General features: G+C 42.4%; 1 protein-coding gene across 2 annotated transcripts in view; it reads right to left on the bottom strand.

The window, feature by feature from the left end:
* Window positions 1-12,549, bottom strand: part of LOC106583321 (RNA-binding protein Musashi homolog 1) — a 44,096-nt gene that overhangs the window by 25,224 nt on the left and 6,323 nt on the right. For both annotated transcript variants that reach the window (XM_014167377.2, XM_014167376.2), the window contains exons 5-6: window positions 1,252-1,293; window positions 722-814 (exon numbers count right to left, since the gene is read on the bottom strand). In XM_014167377.2, the coding sequence (XP_014022852.1) occupies window positions 722-814; window positions 1,252-1,293 (135 nt within the window). The remainder of the gene's footprint in view (window positions 1-721; window positions 815-1,251; window positions 1,294-12,549) is intronic.

A 12,549-nucleotide genomic window follows, 5' to 3' on the forward strand; every position in this document is an offset into this window, starting at 1 on the left:
CAAGTTATGTTCTGGTGCGAGACGGGTTTTGTACTCACTTTTATTATTTTGTATAGTTTGGTTTTCAGAGTTTTGTTAGCACTTATTAAACGACTCCGTTTATACCAAGTTCGTTCTCCTGCGCCTGACTTCCCTGCCACCAGCACGCACCCATTACAGAAAAAGGGACACAAATAGACTGAGAAAACATGAGATACAGAGTGATGGGGGGAGAACTGGAGAACTACTACTGACTCAATATATACATGTAGTACAGGGATGGGTAACTTTGATGGGGTGGCGGCTACAAAAAAATGTTGTACAGCTAATTTCCTGCCATTCTAAACATTTTGCCATAGGGTGGAAAGAAGTGTTTGCAGTTTTTAATATGATATTTGAGTTACACTGACTAACAAAATCAATGAGGGCCCGCCGGGCTCTAATTCGACCTTGATTACTACAAGTTTAGATAGCTGGCCAATCTAAAAATCGTTAGCTGACATGGGTTAATTGAGTGACTATCAGGGACTGACATAACAAGAGAAAACACATTGATGGACAAACACATTTCGAAATTGCACCTTGGTCTACTATTCTACCTCACAACAGTAAGTTGAGTTCCCAAAAAAATCAACATTTTATCCGAGGGCCTTCAAACGGTGGTCTGTCTGCAAGCGGCCTGCAAGTTCCCGATCCCTGATCATGTCAACAAACGTGTCTTAAGACAGTGTGTCACATTTACCTTTCCAAACTGGTCAAAGTACTGCTTGACGTCTTCGATGGTTGTGTTCACAGAGAGACCTCCCACAAATATCTTCTTTGTCCTGGTCACCAGCTGACAACACAGGGGAAGAGGACACACAATCATTAACACACAGCAAATTGAAACGGTAGATGTTTCAGATAATAAAGCTCTAAGATCTGTTAAGCAGTAAAAAAATATCTAGGGAGGGGGTTTGCCACGCACTTGGAACAGCATAGTACAGTAATAACACAATTCATTTGACCCAGTGTGTGACTGTGTGTATGAGTGTGTATGTGTGCATGAGTCTTTAGGCTGGTAGAGCCCCCCCGCTTCTTATGTATCGGGGTCATATACAGGTCAGATGAGGTTGGGGGTAAGGGAGGACGGAGGATTGCTGCTCCTTCATCACGTGAACGGAATATAGGAACATAATCTTGTGCGGCAGGCAGGCTTCCCCTGATTGTACATGGCGGCTGTGACGTCACCTTGGCGTCTAGGAGTTAACCCTGTCAGGGATGAGAACTCACCTTGGGCTGGGCTCTACGAGGAAACGCCACCTTGGGATCAATCTGGAAAGAGAGGGAGATAGAGAGAGCAAGGGAGAGACGATGTGTTAGAAACAGGTGGAGAAAAACATTTAGAGATCATACTGGTAATGGTGACTCAAAGTTCAAGACAATGGACCACAAACATGAACGATACAAACTTTATGATACAAAGCTTTTCTGGTATTTGAAAGGTATTACATTCCATTTCTATGACAATCCCCAACCTGTGATACACTGGAATTATATGACTTTATCCAATGTAGTGGCAGACTGCATACCACTAGCCTGGTCCCAGATCTGCTTGTCTGTCTGGCAAACTCCTATGGTCACGCCATATGAGTTGGCAAGACAGCAAGAACAGATCTGGGACCAGGCTAGCATACCACAGTATAATACTCTACAATAGCAAAACAACACTTTAAATTCACACAGTATATCAATGAATAGACTCATGTTGACAGTGAGTACTTGTGGAAAACACTGTCTGAACCGAGAAAAAAGCTTCTGTGCAAATCAGAGCATTGTATGCCGTGGAGGATTTGCATAAAGGCTCAGGTTTTCAAGTCAAATCAGGGGCCGCGGTCGTGTGAGGCTCTGTTGGTATGAGCATTGGTCTAGGAATGGCAGTGTTATGGGTTCCATTCATGCTGGGGTTACATACTACTAAAATCTACACTGACTGTACAAAACATTAGGAAAGTGCTTTTGAACAAGGTATGGTAGTAGGTGCCAGGTGCAACGGTTTGAGTGTGTCAAGAACTGGAACTCCGCTGGGTTTCTAACGCTCAACAGTTACCAGTGTGTGTATCATTAATGGTCGTCCACCCAAAGGACATCCAGCCAACTTGACACAACTGTGGGAAGCATTGGAGTCAACATGGGCCAGCATCCATGTGGAACGCTTTCGACACCGTGTAGAGTCCATGCCCGACGAATTGAGACTGTTCTGAGGCCAAAAGGGAGTGCAACTCAATATTAGGTAGGTGTTCTTAATGTTTTGTACACTCAGTGTATGTACTCACTCTACTTTAAGTCGCTCTGGATAAAAGCATCTGCTAAATGACACATTAATGGCTGATGTTTGAGTGAGACAGAGGGCTCCTCCTCACCCCATGGTGTAGGACGGAGAGGAGGGGAGGACTGTCATCTCCGGCTGCCTTCAGAGTGACAGAGGGTACAGTTGACGACGGAAGGGGACTACATAGCATGGCTACGTTGGCAGGTGTGGCACAACAGCTCTTGTCGAGTGTTGAGCACCTGGAACTTTTCAAATTCTGCTTCTCATTTACTCCACATGCCAGGAAGAAACCATGAATTCTACTGATGATCTCACACTTGTCGCTCGATACATATGCCTAATGACACTTGACTGAATTGGCCCTTGTGGCAGAGTGATCACACCATGATACAAACAATCATTTCTTGGGTCAAACAAGAGCCTGATCATCCCAATAGTTTAGTGCCATTTTATTTCAAAACATTCCTATCAAGCATGTTCATGTTCCCTCTAGTGCTCATGAATCAGTAAAACAAAGCATGTTTGTCATAAAGATAGAAAAACGCAACAAAGAGAAATGGACCAACACCCCTAACTAAGTATTGGACCTAAAGTATCGACTACTAGAGTTGTGCTATAAGCTACATAGGCTACATCTTGCCATGCTGTTTAATATCATTACATTATAAAGACATGACAGGGTACAGATCTACAGCACCTAGAATGATGCAGAAAGCAGGTATATATAGGTATCAATAGTACAGTGAATGTGGGCCTACATGGCCGCTATAGGAAACTTTTAGTTTAGCCCAAATCGGTCTATTCCACAAACCAGGAGCAATTTCCCAACTAACATCCATAAATATTCAGAAACATGTCCTTGATTGCAAATAACAACTTAAAATGGCAATGGTATAACTGACTTAATAACATATTCTACGTTATAAAGCAGAGAATGATAGTAATAAAGTTCTAACTGAGTTTATAAATGTTAGCCGGCCAACTTCTTGCTTTGTGACATACATCTCAGGTGGATACTAGAGAGCAGAGAAGGATCCCATCAAGCCAGAGCCTATTGGTTGAGTGCTTTATGTTAAAGGAATACAAATCAAATCAAATTTTATTTGTCACACGCGCCGAATACAACAGGTGTAGACCTTACAGTGAATTGCTTACTCACAAGCCCTTAACCAATAATGCAGTTTTAAGAAAAATACCCCAAAAATTAAGAAATAAAGTAACAAATAATTAATACTTTGAGACTTTGGCAACGAGGCCCTTTATCTACTTCCCCAGAGCTAGATTAACTTATGGATACCATTTCATTGTCTCTGTGTCTAGTACGAAGGAATGACTGGATGTCTATTGGTATCTGCTAGCATGATAGGAGATACCTAACGCTAGCAGACTTCCAGTCATTGGTTAACGTTATCCACAAGTTCATCTGACTGGGGAAGTAGATTAATTGCCAACATCCCGAGGTATCCCTTTAAGACTAGACTACATCCGATAGTCACCTCAAACTGCCAAACCCATCCAGATATGTTTAAAACTGAAACAAACAAACAAAGTGAAGGCATTACAAATCATCATTAGCACCCAACACATGTCGCAAAGGCAGAAAACAACATAAAAAGTTGTAATCTTACAACATTCACATTATACTCTCACAGCACTACTGTTACTTTCACATTTTTATCTTATGAATTTGTTTCTTTTTTGGATCGGGATGGGGGAAGAGATAGAATGAAAGCAAGAATGAACTGAATAAACAGTAAGAACTAGGGCGGCAGGTAGTCTATTGGTAGCCTAGTGGTTAAGGGATACTTTGGGATGTTGGCAATGAGGCCTGTTATCTACAGATGAACTCGTGGATACAATTTTTATGTCTTGAAGGAAGTTAAGAGGTAGTTCGGCGAGCCAATGCTAACTAGCGTTAGCGCAATGATTGGAAGTCTATGGGTATGACTTCCAGTTATTGCGCTAACGCTGGTTAGGAATTGCGTTAAGACTAGTTATCAACTTCCTTCAAACTACACGCGGAGACATAAAAGTTATCCACGAGTTCATCAGACTCTGTGGATGTAGATAAACGCCCGTATTGCTTTAAGTATCCCTTTAAGACCTTTGGGCAAGAAACCGAAACGTCGCAGGTTCAAATCCTAGAGGGGAAAAATCTGTGCCCTTGAGCAAGGCACTTAACCCTAATTGCTCTTGTAAGTCGCTCTGGATAAGAGTGTCTGCTAAACTAAAATGTAAATGTAAACCAAAGAGGAGTGAAGGGGAGGGTGAAAAGGAAGGAAAGAGAAAGGGAGATATGCCTAGATCGAGGAAGAGAGGAAAAGATGTGAGAGAAGGGAAAAGAGAGAGCGTGGCCATTCATTTTAAAACAAAAAAAACACAGTTTGTGTGCAGGGAGTCCTGGCCCAGAAGGCAGCCCTTCTGATTTCATTAATTAACAGGACAAAAGTTGGAAAAAACAGATGGGCCCACAGAGGAACAGGGGATGGGCCCACAGAGGAACAGGGGATGGGCCCACAGAGGAACAGGGGATGGGCCCACAGAGGAACAGGGGATGGGCCCACAGAGGAACAGGGGATGGGCCCACAGAGGAACAGGGGATGGGCCCACAGAGGAACAGGGGATGGGCTCACAGAGGAACAGGGGATGGGCCCACAGAGGAACAGGGGATGGGCTCACAGAGGAACAGGGGATGGGCCCACAGAGGAACAGGGGATGGGCCCACAGAGGAACAGGGGATGGGCTCACAGAGGAACAGGGGATGGGCCCACAGAGGAACAGGGGATGGGCTCACAGAGGAACAGGGGATGGGCCCACAGAGGAACAGGGGATGGGCTCACAGAGGAACAGGGGATGGGCTCACAGAGGAACAGGGGATGGGCCCACAGAGGAACAGGGGATGGGCTCACAGAGGAACAGGGGATGGGCCCACAGAGGAACAGGGGATGGGCTCACAGAGGAACAGGGGATGGGCTCACAGAGGAACAGGGGATGGGCCCACAGAGGAACAGGGGATGGGCTCACAGAGGAACAGGGGATGGGCTCACAGAGGAACAGGGGATGGGCTCACAGAGGAACAGGGGATGGGCTCACAGAGGAACAGGGGATGGGCCCACAGAGGAACAGGGGATGGGCTCACAGAGGAACAGGGGATGGGCCCACAGAGGAACAGGGGATGGGCTCACAGAGGAACAGGGGATGGGCCCACAGAGGAACAGGGGATGGGCCCACAGAGGAACAGGGGATGGGCCCACAGAGGAACAGGGGATGGGCTCACAGAGGAACAGGGGACCCCCCCCACACACACACACACTCATTGTGCGGTTAAACACCTAAAACACGCACAACCACACAATATGCTCCACCAAATCACTGCTTTTTCTAACACTCTCATTCACAAAATGTTTGTGAGGAAAACATACACAAATAGTTAACGAAAATGTGCTATCCTATCATCTTATAATTCAAGACATTATAAAATCTGTTTAGAAACAGCCATAACAAGACTTTTGGAAGGTGGCTAGGCTATTGTACCACTCTGTGGACAGCGATTGGATTTGGGTCTGGGCTATCGGGGTCAATCTGCACAGCTGAACAATGGCAGAGTAATTAGTTAACGAAGTCCCCCTACCCCTAAGACCCAGCTAGGACAACCTCTGTGTGTGTGTGTGTGTGTGTGTGTGTGTGTGTGTGTGTGTGTGTGTGTGTGTGTGTGTGTGTGTGTGTGTGTGTGTGTGTGTGTGTTTTCATGCGTGTGTGACTTGATAAATTCTTTCAGGAGGGAAGATACACACTCAGGGATGATGCTATACTTCAGAAGAACCACTTTATTTCCTTCAATCCGATTAGGTATCCTTTCAGATCCATACTAATTACAGACCAGGGCCTCTCTGTTTCTCTCTTCCTTTCCATCTTCTCCTCCATCCCCTTCTCGTCTCCTCTGCCTGTCATGACCAGAGAGCTAATCTCCACAGAGCCATGACCTGCGACATTGCTAACAGCTAATGTTAATGCTAACCTAGTTCTCACCCCATATTTAGAATTTTTAGGTCTCACCCCATATGGAGACCAATCACCCATCAGTAAACAGACACACAGCCAAATCCAATGATCAGATTTGCAAGCATAGCAGATTTTGTCATCATGCTAAATCTCGTTGCTTGCTCTGAGTCCAGTAATGAGTTATACCCTCGTGACAAAAACATTTAATAGCCTTTTCTTGGTGAGGCATCTCAGCATTGCTAGCTACCTTTAACCAGGCCTGTGGCATTTTTTAAAATTGAACTAGGCAAGTCAGTTAAGAACAAATTCTTATTTACAATGACGGCCTACACCGGCCAAACCCGGACAACACTGGGCCAATTGTGCGCCACCTTATGGGACTCGCAATCACGGCCGGTTGTGATACAGCCTGGATTCGAACCAGGGTATCTGTAGTGACACCTCTAGCACTGAGATGCAGTACCTTAGACTGCTGCACCACTCGGGAGCAGTGGTCATCACTAAACTGCTCTAGAATTACTAACATCAGTAGACTGTCCATTCATGTATGTATTAAAATCAGTAAATACATGTATGTATAAAGCATTGTTTGTAATCGGGCCAGTAATCTGCCTAAATGATAATCAACATAATTGTGTATTAATCTAATGCAATGGTTAACTACATGTAATAGTAACGTTTATGGGCAGTTTATGACCAAATCAAATCAAACTTTATTTGTCACATGCACCGAATACAACAAGTGTAGACCTTACCATGAAATGTTTACTTACAAGCCCTTAACCAGACCTTCAAATATGATATTAAAGTGTAACCAAAGCTATTTCTCTTTCTCACACTCTTCATGAGTATATTCAACGCAGCAGGACTAACATACCTAATAAACTGATTGGTGTACTTAGCTGTGTTGTGCTAGAATATCAACAAAAAATTGTGTGGGCTTGGAATTTGACTACGTGCTTTGGAAATCCATGCAATCCAAACTTACTTTGTACTAGTGAAGACAATTTGACATGCTAAAGTCTATTAGTAATAGACTATATTTGTTTTGCATAGTCAAAATGGGACCAGGGTCATGTTCATTAGGCATCAAATGGAAGAAAAATTACTTAGACAGGACTACACAGACTAGTCCAATAAGAAAGACTAATTTCCATTTTCCAGTACAAAACCTTTTCCATTAGGTGCACTAATAAAAAGCGACCCTGGATAGTCCTACTGCAGACCAGGAAACAAAACAGGTCCCCTTTTCTATGCACTACATCACACTACTGCCATGTGTCCAAGTCCTCTGAAGCAGCCAAACAAGTAGAACTCTATCTTCATGTCAAAACATCACCAATATACATCACTCATAAAAACTTATTCAATTGGTCAATAGTGTCATTGTCAAAAACAACATGAAAGTCGTCCAGATGTTGGCTTCTGAGGGCCGAGGCCTAACTTGAGATATGGGCAAATAACTCACATTTTCATGCAAAACTACCCTTGACATCACTGCATGATGTAGCCCTTTCCTGCAGTCAGTGACCAAAAGCGCCCTCTTTGGCCTCATGGGTGGAATGCAAACTCAAAAACAAATCAATTTCAACTCTATACCTGACATGGTACAGGTGGCTACTTTTTTTAAGCCCATAACCATGTGTGTGAGGTGTAGGTATCCGCCTTTCCCTTTCCTTTATATGATTAGACTGTGCTATGTTTTCTATCTGAACATTACAATTAGTAACACAGACTTTCCTAATCACGTAGTTGGCAGAAATACATCACATCTCTTCTATTTGTCCCCAGCTCTTTGATTTTACAGTGTCAAGCGTATTGTCACTGCTTTTCAAAGTGCTTAAACTTGCCCCCATTCCTACTGCCAAACCCTTCTCATTCACCTTGGCCTTTCTCTCACTTTCTCTCTCTGTTTCTTTCTCCCCCTCCATGGGGTTAGCATAGAAAAAAAAAAACACTCAAAGCGTGGAACATTCTTTCTAATTCCAGAAAGGAATTTCACTCTCCTTCTCATCTCATGCTGGTCAAACAATAGCCATCCACAAGGGAGCACAGAGACCCAAATAATGGTGAATTATGCCTTCGTTACTGTGAGACTTTAAAACTCTATAAACAAACACTCAGAACCAAAAAAGCACAGTACAACAGCAAGCACCTGACACTAATTGAAGAGTCCATAAACACAAACAACTTCTAGCAAAATTGGGGAAAAAATTAAAAATCGAAATGAGGAATTAGCGATACAAAATGGTGACATATGGACAACCCATTTTAAAACACTCTACAACACCGTTCAAATTGACACAAACGCAGAACAACGCCAAATTCATGAGAAGTTGAATGGTTTAGAAAAAGCTATAAAGGACAATCAACATCCATTGTACTCCCCAATTACTGACCAGGAGCTCTATAAGAAACTTTAGGCCCTCAAATTTAAAAAAGCATGCGGACCTGATGGCATCCTAAATGAGATTCTCAAACTCACTAGTGCAAAATGTCAATTGGCTATATTAAAACGGTTTAATTTGATCCTGAGTGTAGGTTATTTCCCTGACATCTGGAATCAAGGACTCATAACCCCAATCTTTAAGAAGGAGACAAATTTGACCCTAACAATTACAGAGGCATTTGTGTGAACAGTAACCTGGGGAAGGTTTTCTGTAGTATTATAAATGTAAGAGTTCTAAACTTTGTTAATAAGCACGTCTTGAGTAAAAGCCAAATTGGATTTATACCAAAACATCACACGACTGATCATATTTACACCCTACACATCCTGATAGATAAACATGTCCACGAAAATAATACCAAACTATATGCTTGCTTTATCTACTTCCAAAAAGCATTTGATTCTATTTGGCATACAGGACTGTTCTACAAAGTTATTGAAAGTGGTGCAGGAGGTAAAACATATGACATAATTAAATCAATGTATACTGGCAATACGTGCAGCATTAAAATTGGCAAGACAAGAACAGAATTCTTTAACCAGGGGCGGGGCCTTCGCCAGGGTTGCAATCTGAGCCCTGCACTCTTCAATATTTACATCAACGAATTGGCCACTAGTCTAGAAAAATCCTCAGCCCCTGGTGTTAGTCTCCACAAATCAGAGGTTAAATCCCTACTCTTCGCAGATGACCTATGCCTGCTGTCACCCACAGCACATGGTCTACAGCAGAGCCTGGACCTGCTAAAGAAGTACTTCTAGACCTGGGCCCTGGCAGTAAACCCCAAAAAGACAAAAATAATGATTTTCCAGAGAAGATCCAGATCTCAGGGAATTAGACCAAAGTTCTCAATTGGTACAAAATATAGAGTACTGCACACACTACAATTACTTAGGTTTAAAAATAAGCTCAACTGGACACCTTAATGAGGCAGTGAATGAACTGAGAGAGAAAGCACACAGGGCATTCTACGCCACTAAAAAACAAATTCAAATTGAAATACCTATTAAAATTTGGCTAAAACTAATTGAATGTGTCATTGAACCAATTGCACTTTATGGCAGCAAGGTGTGGTGTCCACTTGCAAAACAAGATTTCATCAAATGGGACAAACACCCCATTGAAACCCTGCATACAGAGTTCTGTAAGATTATCCTACATGTCCAGAGGAAAACTACAAACAATGCCTGCAGGGCAGAATTAGGCCAATATCTACTAATAATAAAAACTCAAAAAAGAGAAATTAAGTTTTGGAAACATCTAAAATACAGTGGCCCCTCTCATATCATTACCAAGCCCTGCAATGCCAAGAGCTGAGCAAAGAAAAGAGTCCCCTCATTCAGCTGGTCCTGGGGCTGAGTTCACAAACTTGTTCTACTAACACACTGAAGCCTCAGGACCAGAACATCCAATCAATCAGAATAAACCAAATTACAACACAGTCAAAACAAAACAACATTGCTTATTGGGAAACACAACCACAAGTACAAAGCAAAATGCAGTGCTATCTGGCCCTAAATCGACAGTACACCGTGGCTAACTATTTGACCATGGTTACTGATCAAAACCTTAGAAAAACCTTGACAAAGTACAGGCTCAGTGAGCACAGCCTTGTTATTGAAAAGGGTAGACACAGGAAAACCTGGCTCCCTGTAGAGGAAAGGCTGTGCAACCACTGCACAACAGCAGAACCTGAGACAGAGCTGCATTTCCTGACAAAATGTCAAAAATATAAAACAATTAGAGAGTGTCATTTCCCCAAATTTGAAACCCTTATTCAAGGTTTCAAAGAGCTCTCTGATGAGAGTAGGCTACCCGTCCTGTTGGGGGAGGACGCGGAGAGCTGTGGTTGGCAGCGCACTCCTTTGCTGCCTGCCATTAGATGAAGGACAGTGTCTGACAGACCAATCAACCTGCACATGTCCTCTACTGTATGCTTATTGTATGCTAACTGTATGTTATTGTTCAATGTATGGTTTGACCCTTGGTTATTGTTGTTACTGTTGTCCCGTTGACAATTTTGATTCTTATTATTTTCATATTGTAAATATCCAAAGCAAGCTTTGGCAATATGTACATTGTTACGTCATGCCAATAAAGCAAATTGAATTGAATTGAAAGAGAGAGACAGAGTAAGGGAGACGGGAACACCAAAATTGAGTACCTTTTTTTCCCAATTACACAGAGATACAATTTATCCATTGACGTACTGTATGTGAAATCAGCACACCAGACATTTTCAGCACACCGAAACATAACACGGTGAGCTGCACCAAAATATTGTTATAAATCAAAAATGGTGTCCCTGCCGTTCAACCCTCAACATGGCCACATAAATCTCCTTTCATGTCCCAAACCAAACCCTGCTGTGATTTCAGAGGCTTGGCCTCCTCCTACCTATGGCCTAGCATTAGCATCACAGACGCCCCTCTCATTCTCAAACATTATGTGCTGCGTCATCCAGACACGGTAACTCAATGATTGACCATCACACTTTTACACACACACATCGACACAGTAGAGCCCCGGGTCGTTAAATGTCACCAAGCTGATCAGATATTCAAAGATCAGATTGAGAAACACACGCACACACACACTTCTGACAATACAAGGCCTACTGTCACCAGGATCCACAGAGATATCGCCATGATACCCAACCCACACATCTGCTCCTGATTTCAAACCATTTCTGACGTGTAAAATACCTAGTCTGGGTACCTGTCTCTGTAACAGTCAACTCTTTGTGTCATTTGCCAAAGATATGTACAAGGAGTGGAATGTAATAGCTGAACAGAGAAGGCAACCAGGCTATAAAATACCAACAGGGTTACACAAAAAAACATTACCACCTCGATCAAGTAAACAACAAGATATAAATGGTGCGATCTATTTATAGGATAGTTAACGTAATAGTATTTTTATCTGTCTTGAACAGGTGATTCATTTAGTGGTGGTCGTATGAATACAACTCAACGTCTTCACAAACATACTGTATCTCTACCATGTTATGACAATGTGCTTACTGTATACACAAAACCCACAAATTTTACTGTAATTACTGTAGAATCTATAGACTGTAGCTATAACACCAGTGCATTTGCTTTGCGAAAACATTATAATAGGCATATTATTGCATCATAAAGTGTTACCTATATTGAAGAGGTGAATTGTAACTGAAAAACACATTTTAGTTTAGTCAAAGCTATGTAACTAAGGACCTGTAAAACAATATCCTATACAACTATTGCAGTGTGGTTCAGTTGGTAGAGCATGGTGCTTGCAACGACAGAGCTGTGGGTTCAATTCCCATGTGGGGGGCAGTATGACAAAGCATGTACTCACTACTACTGTATGTTGCCCTGGATAAGAACGTCTGCTAAATGACAAAAATGTAAATACAGTTGAAGTCGGAAGTTTACATACACTAAGGTTGGAGTCATTAAAACATGTTTTTCAACCACTCCACAAAATTCTTGTTAACAAACTATAGTTTTGGTAAGTCGGTTAGGACATCTACTTCGTGCATGACACAAGTCATTTTTCCAACAATTGTTTACAGACAGATCACTTATAATTCACTGTATCACAATTCCAGTGGGTCAGAAGTTTACATACACTAAGTTGACTGTGCCTTTAAACAGCTTGGGAAATTCCAGAAAATGATGTCATGGCCTTAGAAGCTTCTGATAGGCTAATTGACATAATTTGAGTCAATTGGAGGTGTACCTGTGGATGTACTTCAAGGACTACCTTCAAACTCAGTGCCTCTTTGCTTGACATCATGGGAAACTCAAAAGAAATCAGCCAAGA

The sequence above is a fragment of the Salmo salar genome, chromosome ssa22 (genome assembly GCF_905237065.1).
Source record: "Salmo salar chromosome ssa22, Ssal_v3.1, whole genome shotgun sequence".
Taxonomy (NCBI): Eukaryota; Metazoa; Chordata; class Actinopteri; order Salmoniformes; family Salmonidae; genus Salmo; species Salmo salar.